The 25,493-nt window shown below is 48.4% G+C and overlaps 1 protein-coding gene across 3 annotated transcripts in view; it reads left to right on the top strand.

Annotated features, from left to right (window-relative positions):
- Positions 1–5,250: 5,250 nt before the first annotated feature.
- The window catches only part of MAMLD1 (mastermind like domain containing 1), a 35,974-nt gene continuing 15,731 nt past the window's right edge, over positions 5,251–25,493 (top strand). For 2 of the 3 annotated variants that reach the window (XM_087727058.1, XM_087727059.1), the window contains exon 1: positions 5,251–6,826. In XM_087727058.1, the coding sequence (XP_087583184.1) occupies positions 5,309–6,826 (1,518 nt within the window). In that variant the 5' untranslated portion in view covers positions 5,251–5,308. The remainder of the gene's footprint in view (positions 6,827–25,493) is intronic. The other variant, XM_087727060.1, reaches the window with a different exon arrangement.

The raw sequence follows: 25,493 nt of genomic DNA on the forward strand, positions 1-25,493 counted from the left end.
CCGCCCCCTAGAGTCAGGAACGACTAGCACATATGTGCAAGGCAAACCTTTAACTTTAGGAAATTAGGTTAAAGGAACCAGAGGATCTTGAAATTAACACACTTTAAGCGAAGGAGACCGCCATGTATCGGAGGGGGGGGGGGTAAAGAGAAGCAACAGAGATTATGGGGGGGGGAAGGAAAAACATAAATGGGAGATTGATCTTGAATTTGAGCCAGAAATGGGAAGGGGAAAAAAACCCTAGCTTTGCAAGAAGCTAGAAGAAGAAGGAAGAATTGAGGAGTGGGGAATTAGAAAGGGAGGGGGGGGGAGGGCAGAGCCTCCCTTTCTTCAGCTGTCAAGCTAATAACACTTGTCAGTAAATGAAATGTGAAAGTTACAACAAAACAATATGCCCAGTGTGGCTGCTGTGAAGTCCTTGGATTACTAATTAAGACACATCCTTTCCAGAGGTTCTGGCATGCCGTGGCAACAGCCATTGTCTCCATCCTCGCAAACGCTCCTTCTTCCTCAGATGCAAATATTCTGGCTTTGTTCTCCTTTGCTGAGTCGCCAAGGTATTTACACCTGCCGGGGGAGGTGGGGGTGGCATCGAGTTGGGGGGCGGTGCAGTTGGGGAGGTGAATAGCATTGCGGAGCCCAAAATATTCTCTGCAGGGTTTTTTTTTTAAATTGTTTTTCTCAGGCAGGACAGGGGGGGGGAAAGAGAAACGGTGTTTGTTCCTGCGCTTTCTTCTTCGGGGGGGGGGGGATTTCATTTGAATGAATTTTGCAAAGACGCAGCATGAAATGAAGTCTCTGTGTCTTTCTTGAGCTGTCTTTATTAAATCTTAGGAAAGGGGTATAGATTTTTTAAAAAAAACTAAGACAGATGGAGTGATTTGGTAAGCGAAAGTCTCTGCAGGTCGAAAGAGTCAAGATGGCAGCCGTGCAATTAAAAATTTCACCCATTTTTTTTTTATCTGTGAGATGCTTAAAAAACGGGTGGAACTTAAAATTAAAAAAAAAACAAAAACCTAGGCTTCATTTTCCCGTCTTTCTGCAAGCTAATTATTTAATTGCATTATAAAGTGCAAATAATACATTACCGAATACAGGTATAATAACAGAATGATGTGGTATTTATACAAGAGAACCTGGAAACTGTTAGCACTGTGGTGATTAAGATCAATTAAATCTTTAAAGATGAGAAAGAAAATTACATCAATGTTAAATGTGGTTTCTGAGATATTAATGAACTGTCGAGCTGCTTAAGTTATGCAGTTAACCCTAAATAAGGACTTGATAAAAGTGCCCTAAAAGGAGATTGCAGTGTTTCATAACATGAAAAAAAAAAGATTTAAAAAAAAATGGATGACCCTTTTGTGGGTCATTTTGATTTGTGACATTTGTGAGCGGAGCAGAGTCAGACAGTGAGGAGGTTGGGGAGGAAGATGGGCCAGTCCTGGACTCTGGGGAAGAAGAGGGCTCTGCGTCGGAGGCAGAGAGGGGGCCAGAGCCATCTTGACAGTTATCAGCTGCCTTCAGAGTCAGACATCAGTGGGGCAGAAGAACAGCTGGAGCCTGTTCCCAGTGTGCGCATGTGCAGAGCTGCCAGATGAAGGGAACAGCTAAAGAACAGAGGTTGACTTGGGAGTAATGCCACAGGTGGAGGGGGAATGGCCCCTCCCAGAGGGAATAAAAGAAGGGGAGTGGAGTTTGCAGGAGACAGTTAATTTGCTTAATTGGTTGAATCGACCTGGCAGCTCTCCAAGACAGATAAGGTCTGTGACCGTAAATCCTCCCTTGAAAGACTTTGCTGGAGGTGAATGAGCAGAATTCCCAGCCAATTAATAATAGAGGTTTTGGTCAGGACCAGGGGTCTGCTTCACGCTCTCAGAAAGCCTCGGTCAGAACACAAGGTGGTTGGCTACCCCTGGGAGTTGAAATCCACGAGTCTTAAAAAGTGGCCAAGGCTGGACACCCCACATCTAGGCTTAGAAGGAGGAGAATCTCTTGGTGGGAACACATTGAATCGTGAAGAAATATTTCTCGCTCCTCTTGGGTGTAACGGAGCTCGGAGACTCCTGTAGCTGTAACTGCCTGCTGAGCGATTCTCTCTCTGCCCTCCCTTTTTTGGGTAGAAGTTATGCAAGGCAGGATATGAATTAGACTGGAGGAAGTGACAAGGTCTGCAGTCATAACTTTGAGAAGGCAACTATCATTAAGAGTCCCAAAGGCTCTTCTCAACTCCGAAGGCTGCTGCCTTCTTCCCTATGCCTTACAGCGCCGATGAAAGGCCCAGGGCTGGTAGTCTTGGCATCTGCTGTGGCAGAGGTCCCACAGGTGGAGTTTCTCCTCCAGAGCCTACAGCCCAGATCCAGCATATGCCTTGTGAGCATCAGCTCATAAGTCACTTATTTCTGCTCAGGAGTTTTTTCTTCTTCTCGGCTGTGGATTCAGAAAGCTCCCGGCTCACTTTGGCAAGTTGAAAGCCAGATTCTTTGGTGACTGGCAGAAATCGAAAGCTTTACAAGCAAACTAATTTCATTTTTGGGGGCACCAACTTTTCCAAGCTACCTAAAACAAATGGAAGGAAGGTAGGATAAATGAACACGGAAGGTTTGCAAAGCAAGGTTAACTATCTCTTGTCCTGCTGTAAGGGAGTCTCTTATGTTTCCCGTAATTAATGTACATCAACTTTTTTAACAGCTGGGTTTATCCGAAGCTAAATATGATAAGAAAACTGCTTTAACTGCTTTAAAGTGCTACATAAAATAGAGGCGTCTTCTTCATTATCTCTTTAGTGGCCTCTGCAATAATCTGAAAAATATTCAGTCAATAGTTGTTGTTTCTTCCTCCTCCTCCTCCTCCTCTTCTCATTCTTCTTCTTTTCTTCTTGTTCTCCTCCTTCCCCTCCTCCCCCCCCCCCATGCTGTCAAGAACTCAAGCTGCAATCTCAAGCTGTCACATAACTCCATATAGGGGGAAAATCACTTTAGATTATTTCCTAAAGCTAAATCAAGATACTATACCTCACCGTCTACTGATCTGATCCGGTTGCCCTCCAGTTCATAGTTTTTGAAAGGGAGAAACCAACGATCATTAAATTCGGAGGGGGGGGAGGAATAAAATGGGAAGGCTATCTCAAGCAAACCCCTGGAGACCCATTCTTCTATTTATTTGTTTTTAAAGTCGTCTTTGGATGCAGCAGGAAATTTGACGTCTGGCTTCATTCCAGTTCTTGGCTCCCCAAACTGCTGCGTTGTTGAGGGTCCTAGCCAGTGGTGAAATCCACATGTTTTTACTACCGGTTCTGTGGGCGTGGCTTGGTGGGCGTGGCAAGGGAAGGATACTGCAAAATCCCCACTCCCTCCCCACTTTGGGGCCAGCCAGAGGTGGCATTGGCCGGTTCTCCAAACTACTCAAAAGTTCCGCTGTCGGTTCTCCTGAACCTGTCCGAACCTGCTCAATTTCACCCCTGGTCCTATCGATATAGATGCTAGTGTGGAGTTTGTGTGTGTGAAGAGCTCTTCAAAACAGACACTTTACGTGGTTCGTGCCTCTGGTTTCTCTCCGTTTCCCAACTGTTTCAGTTGGGGGCTGTTCTACAGAAGCCTCCGTAGTTAGGTAGAGTCTGTTTAGATCCCTCGGGCCGCATTGTTGCGCTTGGATTAGAAAGTATGCGGATTATTTCAAACACTCTGCCTGTTTAGGAATGTTGGATTGTTGATCTGTCTCCCTATGAACCTCTTCGTTCCCTTTGTTAGCTATGCCAGGCCAGTTTTGGGCCACGTTTCCCTACAAGCATTCAATTGTTTGGATGAGAAATTTTAATTTCTGCAGGAAAATGAGGGGGTGGTGTGTCCTCTAAGAGCCGACAGCATTCTACCCTGGTGGAAAAGTTCTTTTCCTAAAAGGATGTTACAGAGAACAGTTACAGATTAACAGAGTTGGAAGGGGCCTTGTAGGTCATCTAGTCCAACCCCACACACAAGCAGGAGACCGTACACCTTTTCCGACATATGGCAATCCAGTCTCTTCTTGAAAGCCTCCAAGGATGAAACTCCCACATCTTCCGAAGGCAACTTCTGTTCCATGGGTTGATGGCTCTCACTGTCAGAAAATTCCTCCTTATTTCCAGGTTGAATCTCTTCCTTGGTCGGTTTCCATGTCCATCAGACAGGAAACGGTCATAATTTCTCCCACAAATCGCAATCAACAGATTAAGATCTCTCTGACCATGGGGACTTGTTAGTAGTCCGGAAGAGAGGAAAGATCCAACCCGTGATAGATGTGAGAAAATGCTCTCGCGAGTTTGGAAACTCAGTTTCCACAGCATGCTAAACCGTGGTTAGTGATGGGCAAAGCGTGACACGCCAACATGCAAAGCATACGCAGCCCCATTGCGGCTTGGCAAATGGGTGGAAGGCAAGGTTTGGTTCTGGGACATTGGGGTTGAAGTCAAGGCTAGGAGTGGTTGAGAAGATCTGCTTTGGGAGCCTTTGGGAAGAGATTGGAGCCAGGTTGACCAAAGTTTAACCAAACTTCTCATCTTCAGTATAGACCTAACTCTCTGTCCCCAAAACTGGCTGTTTCTGCTGATTTGTTTGTTTATATTCCGTCTTTATTATTTGTATAAATAAGTCAAGGCAGGAAACGCACAAAATGCTCTTCCCTCCTCCTCCTCCTCCTATTTTCTCCACAACGTCCCTGGGTCCCCCAACCAGCTTTTGGGTCTCAGGCATAACTAGAACTCACCCCCTCCCGGTGATTGGTTAGCTTTCATGTCCCAGGACTAGAATTCACAGTCTCCTGGCTCCTATCCTGGTGCCTTAACTACTAGGCCAGTGTTTCTCAACCTTGGCAATTTGAAGATGTCCGGACTTCAACTCTCAGAATTCAGGACAGGTTCCTGAAAGGGGGCAAAACTCACTTAGTCTTTCTCAGCAATAGGAAATTTCGGGCTCAAATGAAAGTCATAAGTCAAGGACTGTCTGTATTCTGGCTAGTGAACTATGGTTGGATTGGCATCTTGTATAACCTCCGTCCAGGTCAGTGTTTCTCAACCTTGGCAACTTGAAGATGTCCGGACTTCAACTCCCAGAATTCCCCAGCCAGCGAATTTCTGGGAGTTGAAGTCCGGACATCTTCAAGTTGCCAAGGTTGAGAAACACTGTACTAGCCAAACCAGCTGCCCCCATTGAGCAAAGATGTGGGTGCGAAGTCCATCGTTTCTGCCCTGTTTAACGAAAGCCTTTTTATCTCTCCATTGCAGGGATCTGTGAAGAGGAAAGTGGCGGACGATGCGTCTCCCGCCTCCGGCGCCATGCCTGACCTCCTCTTCCCAAGCGAGAGCAAGCGGCTTTGTCTGGACGACGTCACTCTCTCCATGGGCCCCGGGTCCAATTCTGTTTCATGCCCCGATATGCAGGGCTCTCCGTATTCAACCAATCACGGGACTCCCGCCATGCCCGGACACGGAATGCTCCTTGAAAACAACCACATGAACGGGAGCGGGATGGGGTCTCCCTTCGCCGTCCCTCCGAATGCCGAGGTTGGGCAGAAAGGGCCCCTCGGGGGCCATTACGGCGAGAAAGGGGGCAACATGCACGCCGTGGACCAGGAACTTCAGGATTTGCTGGAAGAGTTGACCAAGATGCCGGATCCTTCTCCCAACGACCTGGACCTGGAGAAGATCTTAGGGAGCAAGCCCGAAGAGCCGATGGGGGGCCTGGCCCACCCGCCCTCAGCCATGAACAGCTCTTCCAAATCTTCTCCGCAGGCCCCCCCCTTGGACAATCACCTCCCCGGCAAAGATTTCTCTCCCGGATGCAACCCAAGCGGAGGCTCCCCTTCCGGAGCCGGATACTCGGTCCCGTCTCAGAACAAGGCTGTGGGGTCGCCCATTTCCTCGGCCACACCCAACAAGGGACAGGCCCTCCACATGTCCGGGGCCAATTGGCACGCCCAGCAGTTGAAGCACTTAGCCAGCAAGCAGGCGCCACCTTCCAAGCCCCCAACGCCCAACTGGCCCACCATCTCTTCCCAAGGCCTTTCGCCTCCTTACCGGCAAGGCTCTTCTCCTCACCACCAGCCCTTCAGCCCCCAAAACGTCATGATCTCTGGCATGACTCCCAATGGCCTGCCAGGAAGCAACATCCAGAGCCCCCAGAACCCTCTGCTCTCCAGCATCACGTCCAACAGTAACCCCCCCGGGGGCCTGTCTCCCCCTTTTGGGCCAGAGAAGCTCTCCAGTCCGGTCCTCAATCAGCAGCCTTTCAGCCCCCCCAGCTCCATCATGTCCAGCATCTCAACCAGCAGCATTAAGAGTTCCCCCAACGCGGGGCCTTCGCCCTACAGGCCGGAGAAGCTCTCCAGCCCAGCTTTGCACCAGCAGCCTTTCAGCCCTCAAGGCACCTTGATCGCCAACGCCACCCCGACCAGCAACCCCGCCAACATGCCCGGCTCCCTCTACAAAAACATGCCGCCCTCCCAGTCCAAGAACATGAACGTCATGCTGACGCAGTCTTCCAACAGCATCCAAGCGGGGTTGGGGAGCGAAGGGCCCGGGGCCCAAGACCAGTTTTCCTTCAGCAACACCAAGCCCCTCTCCCACTTCAGCTCAGAGGCCGCCCCTCCCCAGAAGATGCCGCCCATGGGGTCCACCACGGGACAGCAGTCCCTCATGCACTATCTTCAGCAGCAAGCTGCAACCTCGCCACAGTCCCAACAAGTCAACAACAACCAGTTCCTGCAGCAGCAGCTCCGGCAGTTGATGCAGCCGCCGCAACGGATGCCGCAGCGGCACGTCCAGCCGTCCCCGTTGTCATCGCAGGTGCGACAGGTAAGCCCACAGAAGTGGCTTTTGTCCTTCTCCCTTCCCTCCTCGTCTTCTTTAATGGCCCCGTAATCCCTTGCGTTGGGGTGGAGTCTGGAGGTAGCAGAGTGTTTACTGGCCAGATGCCCTTCCTGTCGCCAGAGCAGAGTTCTGTTCAGCAGATACGTTCTCATGGTGCCCAGAGAGAGAAATATCTGCCTCTCCCTAGGATCGAACTCACAGCCTCCTGATTGTGAGCTTCCACCTCTAGGCCACCGGTACCACTCTGCTCCCATCTCTTTCATGAAGCTCCAAGACTTCTGGCAAACTTTGTACATGCGCATTGTAAGTTTGAATTTGGTTGCTTGGCTCTGAGTTCTTTTCGGGGAGACGTTTGCTGGAAGAGCAGGGATTCGCATCTTCTTGGGCTCATCACTGCCCTCGACTGAAGAGTTTACTAAGAGCAAATTTCCTGGCTGGGCTTTTAGCTTTAAAGCCTCGGTTGCATTTCTCTGTGGCTGTTTTTGGGGTTTTAATTCTGAGGTTGGTCGAATACGTTGTTTGAGCCGTCTGTCTTGGAGTTCTCTCTCTCCGCTTGCCTGGGCTCCCTGGGTAAACTTGTGTGGGTTGTATTTACCTAGAAGGAAGACTTAAGTTACTGTCTCGTCTTCGTTTGGGGAAAGCGGTTAGCATTAAAAAAAAAGGGGGGCTTTGAGCAAACTTTCTTTTCCCAGCTTTGTCCAAATCAGAGACGACTCTTCTTTTTAGAGTTGTAAGTTTTGCTTTGGAGGAGAGAGAAAGGCACCTGGCTAGCATCACCTGTTATGGGCGCTCAAGACAAAAGTCTCAAGTCAGCCAGCGCATCCTCTTGGTTGTAAACAACTCCGTCTGTCCTAAAACTACCTAATACCTTAGCTTCATGGGCTGGGGATGGATGGACGGACGGACGGGAGGGATAGGGTCAGTGGTGGGTTGCAGACGGTAAACCCTGATGCTCTGCGGAGCAGCTGGAGCATCGTGGAGGCTTGTGGAAGCGTCATTTGATGCTAGAACGCATGCACATGCCTATGGGTAACTCCGGGGAATCCGGAACCCACCACTGGATAGCTCAGCTCACATTTATGGCCATTTTTGCAGCCTCCGTAGTCACACGACCACATTTTATGACGTTTCCACCAAAAACTGGTCTTTGTTTCCATTTTTCAGCAAAAACTTCCCATCGCGAACAACCATCTATTGATTTACAAGCTTGGTGATTCGCTTAACAACCGTTGCAAAAGAAGGTTGTAAAATCAGATACTTCCATGACTTACTGACCACAAGGAGGAGGCTCCATCATGGTTGTAAGTCAAGGACCTCCTGCGTTGAGAGAGTAAAATAAATCAGGGATTAACTATTTAATTATCTCTCTGAACCCAAAGGTGCTTTCTCAAGAAGCGACAGGACTTTCTGGTTTGAAGATGTTTTGCTTCTCACCCAAGGAGATTCTTCAGCTCTGAGAGAAGCTGGAGAAGCTTCTGAGAGAAGCTGAGGAAGCTTCTTGGATGAGAAGCGAAACCTCTTCAGAGAAAAACCAGGAAGTCCACTTGCCTCCTGGGGGGGAAAAGCCCCTTTGGGGACAACCACAGCCTGGATGCCTGAGCATCTCCATAGGCAGGTCTCCCTGAATGCATTTGTCCAGCTGGGGAATTCTGGGAGTTGAAGTCCACACAGGTATTAAAATTGCCAAGGATGGACACCCCTGCTCTAGAGGAAAGGGGGGATTTCCAGGGTGCTGAAGGCTGGAGAATTTATGGTCCCTTCTGTTGGGAAATAAAGATCCCATTTATTTCCTTTCCTCCGTTTCCTCTATTTATCCTGGTGCAGGAATGTTTTCTTAGAACAATAAAAGCTGGAGTCTATTGTGATGATAAATACGAGCACTGAGAATATTCACATTTTGCAAATCAGTTCAGTAAACTTGCCTGGCTGGTGTTTTTTTTTCCCTTTTTACTAGGAGAGACTTAAAACGTTAATTATGTCATAAATGACAGGCCTGCTCTGGATTTTATATCGCTGCTTAAGCCATCCCTGAATAACAAGCCAGTAAAGGACCAGGGCGATTCTTTTAAAGCGCTTTCATGACATTTATCGCAAAACTGGGCATTTCCAAAGAGGATCCCTAAAGTGAACTATGGAGAGATAAGTAGATTATCGCCATTCTGGTGGTGCTAACAAGTTTTTTCTTCTGATGGTTCTGTTTTCTTGCGAGGGAAGGTTGATTAATCGCAGGGGGAAGAAATCATCTAATTATTCATATGTCCATATGAGTTTTTGCTAATTTTTAAGCAAGAGGAGAGGCTTTTTCTTAAGGGAACTTCATAGAGAAAAATCCTGATTTAATCAAGGGAGACCACCAAACTATCTGATTTTGCTTCATTTTCATAAAGTTAAAGCTAAGGGTTTCTCTCGCACATATGTGCTAGTTGTTCTCGACTCTAGGGGGAATGGTGCTCATCTCCCTTTCAAAGCCGAAGAGCCAGCGCTGTCCAAAGACGTCTCTGTGGTCATGTGGCTGGCATGACTCAATGCCGAAGGCGCACGGGACGCTGTTACTTTCCACCAAAGGTGGTTCCTATTTTTCTACTTGTATTTTTAACGTGCTTTCGAACTGCTAGGTTGGCAGAAGCTGGGACAAGTCACGGGAGCTCGCTCCGTTATGCGGTGCTAGGGATTCAAACCACCGGACTGCTGACCTTTCTGATCGACAAGCTCAGCATTTTAGCCACTGAGTTAAGCAGGGTTAAAGCTGGTTATTTACCTGGTTGGGCGATGAGCAGGAAAACGCAACTGGTTTTTTTTTAGGGATGTGCCCACAAAATGATGAAGAGTGAAGCTTGAGTTGAAAAGAGGCTTCACCTGTACCTTAAACACCCTGAAAATGCCTGGGATATGAATTCATTTGCGTAACTAGCAAGGAATTTCTTTAGATGTTGTATCAAATGTCTTCACGGCTGGGTTTTTAACTTAACTGCTGTCATTTTTGATAAAGGCTTTGAAACCGATCAAAGAAATTTCTCCAACGTGGATACTTTACGAAATGCATTGAAGTAGAGATGTGATGCTCTTTGGGAAGAAAGGCAGGCTATAGAAGTAAGATAAATAACTTTTTACATTTGTTGAGACATTCTGGAGGTTCAAAAGCCATTCTTTGCAATCAGGGGCTACCATTGAATGACACAGAATGCAGCCACCTCACCGCAACCAGCTTGGCCGCGGGACCGTTGAGCAGTTCAATTTTAATGATTTCAAGTAAATAAAAATCAGTTAAATGTTTGTTATGCACCTTTCATTCTGTTCCCCCTTCTGCATCCTTTCTTTAGTGGTTCTAATCCACTATTTCTTTGATATTAGTGTAACTCTTGTTCAGTGAGGAAATTCAATCTTTTTTACTACCGGTTCTGTGGTTTGGTGGGCGTGGCAAAGGGAAGGATACTGCAAAAGCCCCATTTCCTCCTGGTCAGCTGGGACTCGGGGGGGCAGAGTATAGATGGGGGAGGGGCCAGCCAGAGGTGATATTTGCCAGTTCTCCGAACTACTCAAAATTTCCGCCACCGGTTCTCCAGAACCCGCTGAATTTCATTCCTGGGAGTGTCCATAAGTCAAAAACATTTGGGGCCACAATGCTTTGCACATCCCTCTAATCTACTTTGATGCCAAAATGTCCCCCTGGCATTTTTGTTTGAGAAGTTACAAGGGTTTATTGTAGCCATTGAAAGGGTCTCTTGCAAGGGCTGTTGGGGGTGGCTGCTGGCATGAAGAAGGGCTGATCTAAAGCATCACGGGTGATTTTGAGATGCTTGGATGGAGTGACATCTTTCGTTACAGACGGTAAATCTCAACCATAACAATAATCCTGAGAATGTTTTGAGTTCCCACGTACTGGGTCCCTTCAGTGGATCAAAAACTCCAGAGGGGAAAACAATGGCATAATACAGGATACGAGGAGCAGAAAAATAAGGAAGAACATCCTTCTTAAGAGTCCTAAAATCCCTTGCAAGGGGAACCAAAGGCTGTGAGTTTGCAGAAGCTCAGAATAAACAGAGTTTTGGAAGGGGCCTTGGAGGTCTTCTAGTCCAACCCCCTGATCAAACAAGAAATCCTATTCCATTCCGGACAAACAGTTGTCCAATTTCTTCTTAAAACCTCCAGTGATGGAGCACCAGGAACTTCTGGAGGCAAGGCAATTGTGCTGATCCATTGTCCTCCCTGTCAGGAAATTTCTCCTTAATTCTAAGGATTCTCTCCTTGGATTAGTTCTCTCTTACAAGCTCTCTAGTTTGGTCCCATTCCACGGGTGAGACTAACACGACGAGGCTCCCGGGTGTACATTCTGGATTAGTGGAGTCACTCAGAGCAAGAATGTGGTTTAGTAATGTCCACTTACAGGTTGGGCTCCCTGATTACCAGCAAGGAATTCATCGCCAACAATGAATCAGCCACTTGACAGAAGAAACTGAAGTGCTCCGGATGACTCAAGAGGTCGTTGCCTTGTCATCTCTTGCCGTCCTTCGCCAGGTGAGATCCCCTCAAGCCATCAGGAAAAGGTGCAAAATCCTACATTTAAATTTGGAGGAGGTGGAGAAGGAAGAGAAGAGCAATGATTCAGCTTCTTCTGGAGTCCGTTGCTTTCTTGGGGAAGTTTCCCACATTGAAACATAAAATGAATATTCCGAGGGCTCCATCAATTTCTAGCATCCACTCTCACCCGGAGGTAGCAACGGGTGTCATGCTCCTTCTATTGCAGTGGTTCCCAAACTTGGCAACTTTAAGACTTGTGGACTTCAACTCCCAGAATTCTCCAGACAGCAGAGTTTGGGAACCACTGTTCTATTGCCATACACTTTCCCAGTATTAAATAAATCAGAAGCACATTATTGCATAGACCCATCTTCCTCTGTTATTCTCACCTGCTGCGTTGTATGTATGTCTCCTTCCTTCCATAGCTCCTTCTTCCCAAAACAGAGAGGCAGTGGGGGGACTTGTTCCCCCGTTTCTGTGGTTCTCCACCAACTTTTCAGCCTAGATTTCCCAATTTTGTACAGTTGTATATAGGACACTGACGTGGTGGCTCAGTGGCTCAAGCTTGTCGATCAGAAAGGCGGCAGTTCAGCGGTTCGAATCCCTAGCGCCAAATAACGGAGTGAGCTCCCGTGACTTGTCCCAGCTTCTGCCAACCGAGCAGTTCGAAATCACGTAGAAATGCAAGTAGAAAAATAGGAACCGCCTTTGGTGGGAAAGTAACAGCGTTCCGTGCGCCTTCGGCATTTAGTCATGTGGGCCACATGACCATGAACACGTCTTTGGACTGTATTGGCTCTTTGGCTTTGAAACGGAGATGAGCACCGCCCCCTAGAGTTGGGAATGACTAGCATATGTGCGAGGGGAACCTTTACCTTATACAGGACACAATACAAGTCCTCAGTTGGGTGGACTTGATCTTCCAAGGTCTTTTCATGCTGGTTGAAGGTTTGTAGAATTGACTTCCAACATGCTAGACTTTTCTTAGAATCTTAGAATCTAGATCTCTAGATCAGTGTTTCTCAACCTTGGCCACTTGAAGATGTCTGGACTTCAACTCCCAGAATTCCCCAGCCAGCATTCGCTGGCTGGGGAATTCTGGGAGTTGAAGTCCAGACATCTTCAAGTAGCCAAGGTTGAGAAACACTGCTCTAGATAACTTACCTACTTTCTTGTCTGCAATACTAAATGTATTGTTAAAATATTAGATTCCCCATCCAACTTCCCAAGAGTGATGCTCTCCAGATGACCTCCACATGGCTCAAAAGAGATGGGGGTTGTAGTCTGTCAGAACCAGAAAGGATCAGGTCAAGATGGAGAAATTGGCCTTCATGGACCTTAAGAGTCGAGGTGGCGCAGTGGTTAGGGTGCAGCACTGCAGGCCACTTCAGCTGACTGCTATCTGCAGTTCAGCGGTTCTAATCTCACCGGCTCAAGGTTGACTCAGCCTTCCATCCTTCCGAGGTGGGTGAAATGAGGACCCAGACTGTGGGGGCGATATGCTGACTCTGTAAACTGCTTAGAGAGGGCTGAAAGGCCTATGAAGCGCTATATAAGTCTAACTGCTATTGCTATTGAATGAATGTTGAATGAGGAGAAAGGATTCATCATCCAGGCCTTCTTTTGATCCATGATCAGAATAACTCAGCACATACTTCCCTCGTGGTCTTTTCTGACAGAGCAAAGGAGAGTTAACTTCAGTGAGTTTTAGAACAACAGTATAACAGAGTTGGAAGGGAGGTCTTCAACTCCAACCTCGCTGTTCAAGCAGGAAACCCTAAGCCATTTCAGACAAATGGTTATCCAATCTCAAAAACCTCCAGTGATGGGAGCTCCAACTATTTCTGGAGATAAATCGTTCCATTGATTAATTGTTCTCACTGTCAGGAAATTTATCCTTAAGTTCTAGGTTGCTTCTCTCCTTGATTAGTTTCCACCCATTGCTTCTTGTCCTACCCTCAGATGCCTTGGAGAATAGCTTGTCTCCCTCTTCTTTGGGGCAACCCCTGAGATATTGGAAGGCTGCTATCATGTCTCCCCTGGCCCTTCTCTTCTGAGCTCTTATAGAATACAGAATAACAGAGTTGGAAGGGACCTTGGAGGTCTTCTAGCCCGACCTACTGTTCAAGCAGGAGACCTTATACCAGTTCAGACAATTGGCTGCCCAATCTTTTCTTAAAAAAACTCCAGTGTTGGAGCACCCAGAACTTCTGGAGGCAAACCGTCCCACCGGTTAATTGTCCTCAGGAAATTTATCCTTAGTTCTAAGTTGCTTCTCTCCTTGATTAGCTTCCACCCGTTGCTTCTTGTTCTACCCTCAGGTGCTTTGGAGAATAGCTTGACTCCCTCTTCTTTGTGGCAACCCTTGAGATATTGGGAGACTGCTATCACGTCTCCCCTGGTCCTTCTTTTCACTAGACAAGACATAGGCAATCCCCACAACCGTTCTTTGTAAGTTTTGGCCTCCAGCCCCCTGATCATCTTCATTGCTCTTCTCCGCGTGCTTCCCAGAGTCTCCGTGTCTTTCTCTTTTGCACAGGCATTTTGCAAATGCAAGTCAGATTCGTCCTTTGTTTCTCTCCCACTCAAGTCTTCTTCCTCCTGGAGCGTGGCAACTATTTACAGAGAGAGAGAGAGAGAAAAGAATGTGGACAATAGCCAGGAAGAAGAAAGAACAATCGGCAGAAAGTGGGATTTTTCTAGCAGGTCCAGGAACGCCTGGAGAGGGGAGCCGCCGCTGGAGGGTGGACCACGGGGGAGAGACGTGGGTTGCAACGGGGCTGGTGCGTGCTTTCCGTGTCTTTTATTTTAGAGACGGCGAGGTTGCATTCCAAAAACGAACCCTTCTTGGACCGGCCTGTGTTTTCATTCCAACCACTCCCATCTCAGATCTGTCTGCAGCCCAGCCAGGCAGTTCCGTAAAAAGGCCTCTTCCGTGGGACAACAGGGAGATCGAATCTGGTCTCAGCTCTTTTTATCTGAAGCTCAGAGCCTCGGCTGTTAAACATTGATGAGTATCAATTGGGGCGCGGGGGTGTTTCAGGCTGTAGGAAACCCTGGCCCCATTCTGTTGAGCGGCGTGGCACGACAAAACCGCGCTACGCAAAATAGCGGAGATTAAATCGCGTCACTAAAGTCGCGACGTCATCACCGCGCGTCATCACCGCGGGGACAACAGCGCGGTGACAGAAGGGCGTTCTACATGCTTCGTTCTTTGCCTCCAAAGGTAGCCCTCCTCCTCCAGCTGACAGCGGCAGCACAGCCACGGGGGACAGCAGGAAGCCCGCGGGGGGGGCCAGAGCAGGGCCGCCGACGGCGGAGGAGGACGCAGCGGCGGCGGCGGCTGAGGCTCTCCCGGGGCCGGCGAAGCGGGCTTGCCCGGCAGAGGCAGGCCGCCCTCTTCTTCCTCAACAACATCTCCTTGGATGGGCGGCCGCCGCCACCGGGCAACCTGCTTTGCTGGCCCCGGGAGAGCCTCAGCCGCCGCCCGCCCGCCCGCCCGCCCGCCCTGCCTCTTCCTCCGGGGGAGGCGCCGGCGGTGGAGGCCGCCCGTCCAAGGAGATGTTGTTGAGGAAGAAGAGGGCAGCCTGCCTCCGCCGGGCAAGCCCGCTTCGCCGGCCCGGGAGAGCCTCAGCCGCCGCCGCTGCCGCGTCCTCCTCCACTTCCTGCTGCCCCCTGCGGCTGAGCTGGACCCTTCCCACGGGCTGCTGCTGCTGGGCAGCCCGTTTTGCCCCGTGCCCGCTGCCGCTGTCAGTTGGAGGAGGAGGGCTACCTTTGGAGGCAAAGAACGAAGCATGTAGAACGCCCTTCTGTCACCGCGCTGTTATCGCGGCGGTAGGGTCGTTTTTTTCTTAGCGCTTCGGACGCCGCGGATTTGCCTCCGCACTTATGTCGGCGCGGATAAGGACATCGCGGTTTTGTGGTGGAACCGTTGAGCGGAAGGCCTACGGGGACCGAAGAAGAGAAAATAGTTTGCAAAGAAAAGAATCTGCGAGGGGAAGCGGGACTTGCATTTGTGTACAAATACGAATGAATCCTGTCTTTTTATGTACACTGAGAGAGCACACGCACCAAAGACAAATTCCTTGTGCGTCCAACCACACTTGGCCAATAAAGAATTCTATTCTCTTTCTCTTCTTTTCCAGTTTGTCAAACATGGACAAGATAGCAGGTATAAACATGGACATAAACACAGGAAATGGGTACAAATAAATGGGGACGGAAGGCACACTGGTGCGCTTATGCTCGTCCCCTTTACGGACCTCTAAGGAATGGGGTGAGGTCCAGAATAGACAGTTGAAGGTTGAAGCTGTGGGGGGGGGGATTTGAGGCTGTAACAACGGAGTCAGGTAGAGCATTCCAGGCGTTGACCGAGTCTCTGTTGCTGACGTCGTGTTTCCTGCAATTGAGTTTGCAACGGTTTACCTTCAGTTACACTATTGCTTGCTGGTGTATTATTGAAGCTGAAGCTGGAGTAATTGTTGACAGGTAGAACATTGTACAAACATTTTGTGTACTACGCTTAAGTCAGACCATAGGGGGGCGTAGTTCCAGATTCTCCGAGGCCAAAATTTTGAGCCTGGTGGCCTAAGAGATTCTGTTTTGGGAGCAGAGGAGTGGAGGACTCTTCTCGTGAAATATCTCTGGACTCTCTTGATTGTATTAATATCCGATGTACCGTGTGGGTTCCAGGCAGACTCGCTAGACAGCTTACTCTGAACCCTGGAATGTGAGTAAGGGCCAACCAGCGACATCTCTTCTACCGTAGGACCTGTTGTTGTCTATGCCTCCTCCTCTCTGAATCCATTTGCATTCTTTCCACTTTGTTTTATTCATTTGTTTTAGAGAAAGGGAAGCTAGGAAAGTACCATCTTCTGACAAAGCCTCTGTTTCCAAGAATAGCTCTGGCTCGAACGCAGGGCCCCACCGGCGTTCTTAGAAAATCAAATTGGAAGGTGGGATGGAAACCAAGGTTTAGCTTGGAAGGATGCCCCCGGGGGGGGAGGGAGAGAAAGGCAGAAGAGGGGAAAGAAAGAGAAGCAGAGATGAGAGGCAGCTTCTTGGAGACCCAGAGCAAGTGGCGAGGAGCAGGCTTTTGCTCTTCTTCTTCGAGGAAATTGGCATTTTGAGGTAGGCCAGGCTTGTAATGTAAGGATGTTGTCCTCAACGTGCCCTCAACATTTTCAGAAGAAGCGGTGACATCGTGTGTTGATGAATTCAAAAATTCTTCTTGAATGCAGGCTGTGAACACGAGTCCCTCCGCAGTCTAGAATGCTGGTTGCAAGTCCTTTTTCTGTCCACATTCCACTAGGCTGATTTCATTGTGTAACAAACAAGTAAGAGGCTGTGTTGAGGGCTTAAATTGTTGCTCATGCCTTCGCTGGTCAGTGAGATTCGACGTGTCTTTAAGTTGCTTCTCTGGGTTAATTTTTCGTTCACCAGGCTGTGGGATTCTGGGAATTGAAGTCCCCGAGTCTTAAAGTTGCCAAGTTTGGAGAGAGAGCCTTCTTCGAATGTCTAGGTAGAGAGAGATGGAAGAAACTGGGTGTGTTTTGCCTTGGAAAAAAGACAACTGCAGGGGAGGATATGGGACCTGCTCTTCAAATACCCCAAAGGAGGCAAAGACCAGTTTCCTTTTCACCCCACATATGCAGGGAAGCATTTCAAGAAAGCACCTTCTGATTGAGCCCTGATTCCCGAGTGCAAGAGCAAGTCAGCCATGGAACCAGAAGCCGTTCTTCTCTAGATATTCCCAGGCAAAAGCTGGATGGTCCTTTGTTGACTTGGCTTTGCTCCAATCCCTGAACTAAGCACGGGATCTGGTAGCTCAAACAGCCCCTTCCTCCCTTCCTTCCTTCTTTACTTCCTCTGTTCCTGCTTCAGGAGTTCTGGATCTCTCTCTTCCCAGTTGAGGTGGCTGTAGGGTTTCTTTGAGGTTGTTTCCAGGACGGCTTTTAGATTTATGTAACTTCTGCAGGGTTTGGTCTTTTTTAAGCAACATGAGATAAAAGCTCTGACGTTTTCTTGACCGTCCCCCAAAGGGGGCCGTGACTCTTACCAAGTCCAAGATATTTTGCCTCCAAGATGGCACCATCCCTCAACCGAGCAAGATGGCGCCCTCTTTAAGCTCCTCCTCTGGAATAGAAAGGGGAGAACAGCTTCTCCTCCTGCATCTGCGGCAGCTGACAACGGGGACAGCTGTCAAACAAACACACACTCTCCTGACACTTGTTCTGACCGAGGCTTCCCAAGAGCAGGAACAAAAAACCCTTTGATTAATTCGGTCTGTGAATTCTGCTCATTCACCTCCAGCAAAGTCTTTCGAGGGAGGATTTACAGTCACAGACCTTATCTGGCTTGGAGAGCTGCCAGGTCAATCTCTGCAGAACTTGGCAAGGAGTCTCGGAGGGTAGCGAACCAATTAAGCGAACTAATTGTCTCCTGCAAACTCCCCTTTTGCTCCTCTTTTATTTCCTCTGGGAGATAAATTCATCATCTACCTGTGGCCTTACTCCCAAGTCGCCCCCTGTTCTTTAGCTCTTCCCTTCCATGTGCACACTGGAAACAGGCTCCAGCTGTTCTTCTGCCTCACTGATGTCTGACTCCGAAGGCAGCTGATAACTGGAATATGGCCCTGGCCCCCTCTCTGCCTCCGACACAGAGCCCTCATCAGAGCCTTCCCCAGACTCCAGGACTGGCCCTTCTTCCTCCCCCACCTCCTCACTATACAGAAGCTCTGCTGGCGGGCCACAACAACACTCTTCTGCCTCTCTACAATGCACACAACCCCCTCCCTCCAGTCCCCCCCCTCCAACCAGCAACCCCCCCCCCCCCACTGTCTGCAGCAGCTGCCTTATCCGCCTTAATGCCAGGCAAGTTCTGGCGATGAAACTCCCAACTCCGCTCTTGCCTGGAGGCGCTGATGGGACAGGGCTGAAGTGGGCTTATCAAGTTGAGGTTCAACCTAGACAAGAAGAAAGTCGGTAATTACAGGGTGGGGAATGCTGCCTCTATCAAGGCAGGGTAACAAGCGGTGCCTCCTGCTTAATCTGGGTGGGTTGTGGGGGGCTCTAAGCAGCCAGGGAAGGAGCTCGCAAAGGCCGTGACCCCAGATGTCGTGGGCAGCTCTTGTGAGTTCTTCTCTGGATCGGTGAGTCTCTTGGCCTTGAAAGATTTCTCTGGGAAACTGTCTTAAATGCAAGTACGTTGGTGGGTGCCCGGATTTGACTCATTTGACCATGGAGGCATCACAACGGTCGTAAATGTGAAAAACGGTCATAAGCCACCTTTTTTCAGGGCGTCGTAGCTTTGAATGGCCACCAAACCAATTGTTAAGTCGAGGATGATCTGTACTGCAGGGGGGTTCAAAGGTTTTTGGACGAGGGCTGCAAAATCCTGCTTAGGTGAGCATCGCTGGGTGGGAGTTTGGGATTTTCCTTTCCAAGAAAGCGCTTAGAAAGGCAAAGGTTCCCCTCGTGCTAGTCATTCCTGACTCTAGGGGGCACTGCTCATCTCCCTTTCAAAGCCGAAGAGCCAGCGCTGTCCGAAGACCTCTCCGTGGTCATGTGGCCGGCATGACTCAACGCCGAAGGCTCATGGAACGCTCTTCCCTTCCCACCAAAGGTGGTTCCTGTTTTTCTACTTGCATTTTTTGCCTGCTTTCCAACTGCTAGGTTGGCAGAAGCTGGGACATGTAATGGGAGCTCACTCCATTATGCGGCACTAGGGATTTGAACCGCCAAACTGCCGATTTTTCTGATCAACAAGCTCAGCGTCTTAGCCACTGAGCCACCAGGTCCCTTAAGAAAGCACTCCCCCTCCCCAAATGTGCCTCCTTTTCTAATGCTGATTAACCAGATGTCCTCCTGTTTTTTCCTTCCATCATAAATTGAAGGAGGGGTTTCTCCCCCCCCCTCTCCCCCAGTCCGTGTACTTTGCTGAACAAGGCACCCTCCTTCACACGTCTCTTGCCAAACTGCCCTTGGTTATCATTCCCCTGGCAGGATTCCCTCCACCACAAAGCAACCACAACAGCAGCAACAGCAAAAGTTGACAACAACTGTCCTGATTACGGTGTTTATTGTACCAAGGATGCCTGCATTGGGTTGCTGCAGCCTCAGATCAGGAATCAAATCCCGGGAAGCATTAGCCGCATTTAAGATCAGGGCTCCATTTCCGAGTTGTGCAACGATGGAGTGGAAAAACAAAAACAATCCAAAGCAGGAGAAGATGTGTGTGTGTGTGTGCGTGCACATATGTGTGTGTGTGTGTGTGTTACAGTTTTGTTTCTTGAAGCCTTAGTTGGGTATGGCGGGGAGAACACATTGCAAACTAATATATCTATATTTTAAAAACCAAATAACATGCTAGGATGTTCTATTTTCCAGGGTAGCTTCTTGAAATAACTTTCTGAGGAAAGTGAGGGGAGTTTCTCTCTCTCTCTCTCTGTTTCTCTCTCTTTGTCTGGGCATTTTGGAGAAATTTTCGTGTGTGGGTGGGGGGGAAACAAAGCCGCGTTTGTGTGCAGGAACCGGCATTGTTTCTCTGAATGGGGAGCGAAGACTGAATTCCCTTCACTGAGTCCCTTCTACATCTGCAGCTCTGGAAACAGATGATTCACGGTTTGACTGCTAATACGAGGGGGGAGCGGAGCCCCCGTGAATAAACAGCCCTGTTCGGTCTTGGGGTTAAAAAAGAAAGAGAAAGAGAGAGAGAGAGAGAGAGAGAGAGAGAGAGAGAGAGAGAAAGAAAGAAAGAAAGAAAGAAAGAAAGAAAGAAAGAAAGAAAGAAAGAAAGAAAGAAAGAAAGAAAGAAAGAAAAGACAAGCACTCTGTTTAAGCACATGTTGCTCACTCTGCAGTTTAGCCGAGGCTAAAATCGAGACCATGAAATAAAAACACCACGTTTGAAGAACCTCTCTTTGTGTTACACCTCCAGCATTTTTCTTAAATCATGTCCAGTCGGGAGGAAGTTCAATGAAACCGGTTCTTGGGAGTTAAACTTTGCTGCAAAATACGGTATAAAACACTTCTTCCCCTTTTCGATGTCCTTCCAAGCAATGTTGATTTCCCTCCCCTCCTTCCCCAGTAAATGGGAATATGAGGGATAGAATCAAGACCACGTGGAGGGTGAACTGGGGGTGTCCAGTTGAATGAAAAGAAGGGCCAGGGGAGACAGGATAGCAGTCTTCCAATATCTCAGGGGCTGCCACAAAGAAGAGGGAGTCAAGCTATTCTCCAAAGCATCTGAGCACAGAACAAGAAGCAATGGGTGGAAACTAATCAAGGAGAGAAGCAACCTAGAACTAAGGAGAAATTTCCTGACAGTGAAAACAATTCGTCAGTGGGACAGAAGTTGCCTCCAGAAGTTCTGAATGCTCCAACACTGGAAGTCTTTAAGAAGAGACTGGATAACCATTTGCCTGAAGTGGTGGAGGGTTTCCTGCCTAAGCAGGGGGTTGGACTAGGACTAGGTGACCTCCAAGGTCTCTTCCAACTCTGTGATTCTATTCTAAATAAACAAACAAACCCATTTTCTGTATTCCTTCCAGTCTGCAAATGCTTTTGGGTGGCTGAGGGAGAATAATTGCATATTAATGGAGAGCTGGTCGCCTCGTTTTCCCCCAAGAGGGATGTCCCCGCATCTGTTAACGCATGTTAACTCAGAAATGTTGTTGTTCTAGTTGTAAAGTCGTGTCTGACCCATCGCAGCCCCATGGACAATGTTCCTCCATTCCTTCCTCTCCCATCCTCTGGAGTCCATTGAAGCTCACCCCGACTGTTTCTGTGTCTCCATCCAGCCACCTCCTTCTCTGTCGTCCCCTTCTTCTTCTTTTGCCCTCCATCGTTCCCAGCATGAGGCTCTTCTCCAGGGAGTTCTTCCTTCTCATCAGGTGGCCAAAGTCTTTGAGTTTCCTCTTCAGGATCCGGCCTTCTAAAGAGCAGTCAGGGTTGATCTCCTCTAGGACTGACCGGTTGGATGGCCTTGCAGTCCAAGGGACTCAATGCAGGAGTCTTCTCCTCCAGCACCAGAGTCCAAAGGCCTCCATTCAACTCAGAAATAGCTATGATCAAAGCAGAAGAGATACCTAACTTGGCAATTGCATCCATTCGTTAGAATTTCCCCCAAGCTCATTTAGAGCCCAAATTCAACCGTTTCTGCTTATTTTTAACTCTCTTGGCATTTTGGCAAACGGGGGCTATCGAATCAGAAGATAGAAAGCTACATCAGAGATAATCTTCTGCAGATTTTTATTTCCAAAGTCTGTGATGAACAGGTATATCTGCCAGGAGATTTTTTTGTCCCCACCCGCCAACTGTCAATTGCCTTGAAAATCAGATTTATTCCTGCAGCGGACAAGTAGAGGGGGAGATGTCTCAGCAGCCCCAAACCCAACGGGACCGAGAGCTTAGCCAGGGATCCTCTTGAAGACATTTGCATTTGAGGGTTAGAAGCATCATTTTGGCTCTCCATCCACCGTCCTCTCCTCTTTTGGGTGTGTATGTGTGTGTGTATTATCAATAACTTCTTTTCTCAGAGCTTTTCAAGGCCTGCTTAGGGAACTGTCCGAGGAGGGACGGAATCCATCCCAGTCGACACAGTTCATAAAAAGGGTATAAAACCCAACATACTTTAGCTCAGTGTTTCTCAACCTTGGCAACTTGAAGATGTCCGGACTTCAACTCCCAGAATTCCCCAGCCAGCATTCGCTGGCTGGGGAATTCTGGGAGTTGAAGTCCGGACATCTTCAAGTTGCCAAGGTTGAGAAACACTGCTTTAGCTGACCAGTCCTGCTCACTTCAATGAAAATCAATCATCCTTCGGCACGCACAAATTCCACACAAAACAGGGCAGTAAATCTCCAAATAAAAGAGGCATGAAACCCACTGAACTGACCTGGGGGAGGACGGGGGGGGACGACGACATTGTTTTCTGAACAAAGGACTTTGCAGACTTTCTAAGAAACGCCTCCCCCCCCCCTTCCCATTCAGAAGGTAAAAATGAGTTTTCTTACTTTTTACACTCTCATCTTTTGCCTCGGGGCAATTTCTCTGCCACAAAGATTGCCATATATTCATGAGTGGAATGGCTCCCATCCAGAAGCTGCCAATTTAAACAGGACCGGGGTGGGGGGTGGGGGGGGAGGAGATGCTTAAATTACACAGAGGGGGAAAATTACCTCTGCCTTTAATTGAATTCGGGTGGGTGGGTTGTGTTTTTTAAAATCAAATTTAGGGGTTTAGTCAGCATGCCCCCACCTATATTAGCCACGTGTGGCCCCCGTGTCTACGGGTGATGTGTTAATTTTGCCTTGGGCTGTATTGTTTATTTCGTGCTTTTGATCTTGTCAGACGCTACTTGGATTGGGGGAGGTCAGAAATATTGCAAAACAAACAAGCACAACACACACACACACATACACACATAGATACACAGAAATATTGCAAAACAAACAAGCACAACACACACCATGTACCTGGGGTGACATGATAGGAGTCTTCCAATATCTGCCATGAAGAAGAGGGAGTCAAGCTATTCTCCAAAGCACCTGGGGGCAGGATAAGAAAGAACGGATGGAAACTAACCAAGGAGAGAAGTAACCGGGAACTAAGGAGAAAATTCCTGACAGTCGGAACAATGAATCAGTGGAACAGAAGTTGCCTCCAGAAATTGTGGGTGCTTCAACCCTGCAGGTTTTAAAGAAGAAATTGGACAACCCTTTGACTGAAATACTAGTAGACCGTCTCCTGCTTGAGCAGGGGGTTGGACTGGAAATTGGCCACACCCACCCAATCACATGACACCCCCTAGCCACGCCCCCCCAGCCAGTCCAGCCCCCCCAACAGTGTGAGGGACCATGAATCGGCCCCCTGTTCAAGAGGTTTGAGGACCCCTGCCTTGGGTGATAACCAAAGGACCCTTTGCGTGCAATGAGAACTCTCTCCTTCTAGGAAAAGGTGAGAAGCAGACGGGCGTGAACTTAAATCAGGAGTCCCCAAACTTGGCCACTTCAAGACTTGTGGACTTCAACTCCCAGAATTCTCCACAAGTCTTAAAATGGCCAAGATTGAAGACCTCTGGCTTAAGGGGACTCCAGAGGATGGGAGAGGACAGGAAGGCCTGGAGGAACGTTGTCCATGGGGGTTGCGATGGGTGGGACACGACTTTGCAACTAACAACAACAAAGTGTCGTGATCTTGCCTTCTGATCTCGTGATCCATTGTTTTAATGCTGTGGGCACCTGAAAGGTTTCTCCTCAGTCCCCAGAGAACCAGGGCTGCATTGCTTGAAAGCCATGCCTATTTTTAACCGAAAGAAAACAGACTTCAAGAGTTGACTCTCAAGGGTTGAATTCCCCATCCCATGTATTAGGTTACACTCCCAGGGTGAAGACTCGAGGCAGGATTGGAGTAAGCATTACATCATCATCATCATCATCGCTGCTGCCGTCACCCCCCTTGGCCTCCAGGGATGACTGGGAGCATGGTAGAAACCAACTGATGTCACCGAACAAGCAGGTGCATTTTGTCAACTCCACATGAGGGGCAGGATGGAGCCAAGGTAGCACGAAAAACCTATTAGAAGCTGCGTGTACCTCGTTGACTTCTGGTTTCCCCCCACGGGGAGCTTCGGGGAGAACCTGTGGAGCCAGTGGGTTGGGATTTGAGCCCTTCCTCTCTAGAAATGCTCCAGAAATGTGTGGCTGTGTACATACTAAGGACAACTTAGCATTATGCTGGGGATTTCCACATAGATCATGAATCTGAAATAAGACCTGGCTTTATAGAAAGCTTATGGGACAATAAAGGCTGGAAGATGTCCTAGGACGCCAGAGAGCAGCTTTGATTTCAACCCAGCATTCTGGAGAACCTTCTTTGCTCCTTCCTTCCTTCCACCCTTCCTTCTTCTTTTCTTCTTGTTCTTCTCCCCCTCCTCCTCCTCCGCCTTTCTCCTCTTCCTTGTCCTTTCTCCTTCTTTTCTCCTCCTCCTCCTATTCTTCTCCTTCTCCTTCTCCTTTTTTTTCTTCTTATTCTCCTCTTCCTCCTCCTTTCTCCTTCTTTTCTCCTTCTCCCTTTCTTCTCTCCTCCTTTTCTTCTTGTTCTTTCCCCTTTTCTCCTCCTTTACTCCTCCTCCTTTCTCCTTCTCCCCCCCCCCACCCAAATGGCCAGACTGTCTGCCAACTCTGTGTACATGTATTCTCTCTCTCTCTCTCTTTTTTTGTTCTAAAAAAATCTTGGCAAGTCCATCGTTGTATACGCAGTTTCTGTTTCTCTCCCTGGAACAGAACAAAGCTTTCAACAGGCAGATCTCCAGAACTTCTGACAGGAAACACTTTTAAAAGGAGAAGTTGGAATTTGGACAATGTGTCGCGAAGCAGAGGGACAAAATATTTTCCAGTGCCAGAGAGTCTTCCTAGTTTGAATGCCACCGATTTATTTATGTATTTATGTATTTATTAAGCCCCGAGTGTGTCCCTTGGCCTCTCAGCTACAACTTGGTATGTCCCAAGAACACGGGAGGAAGAAAACTTCTCTTGGCATGGAGGGAAAGGAACATTCTAAGGTGAATTGCCGCTGGTGCTTTGATCTTCAGGGACAGCCAGGAGAATGGGATCATCCTTATTTATATTCCTTTCCTTTCCCCAGCATGGCAGTCGAGCTGAGATGAATAATGCCTTATATTGCATCATTGGACTGTGTTGTTTTCCGATCTTAGCTTAATTGTCACAGGGGGAAGAATTTCCAATCGTTACAACAAATGAAGGAGGATTGCATAACCATTCCGGTCCCTGGCACCGTCTCCGAGAACTTCTACCCTTCAGTTGTAAATAAAGTTTGGGCTGGTGGCAATGAAGTTTGTAGGAGAATTTTCCTGTGATGCCCATGAATTCTGACGATTATATAAATTAAGCTTCAGAACTGCCCTCCAAAAGCTGCGCCTAAGTTTGTGTGGTGCGCTTATGGGTTGTTGGAGAACCTTCTTCTCATGCCTGTGGGCTCTTGAAGACCATAACAACTAAGCTTCAAAATGTGCTCTCTGAAAGCTGCACCCAACATCCTTTGTGACCCTTGGCCTGCAACCCGTCAATCTTCTACAGTAGTTAAAATATGAAGAAGTTGAACAAGCAACTCAT

This window comes from Thamnophis sirtalis, unplaced genomic scaffold (genome assembly GCF_051295495.1).
Source record: "Thamnophis sirtalis isolate CommonGarterSnake01/CBP01778 unplaced genomic scaffold, rThaSir2_p1.2 scaffold_13, whole genome shotgun sequence".
In the NCBI taxonomy this organism is placed as follows: domain Eukaryota; kingdom Metazoa; phylum Chordata; class Lepidosauria; order Squamata; family Natricidae; genus Thamnophis; species Thamnophis sirtalis.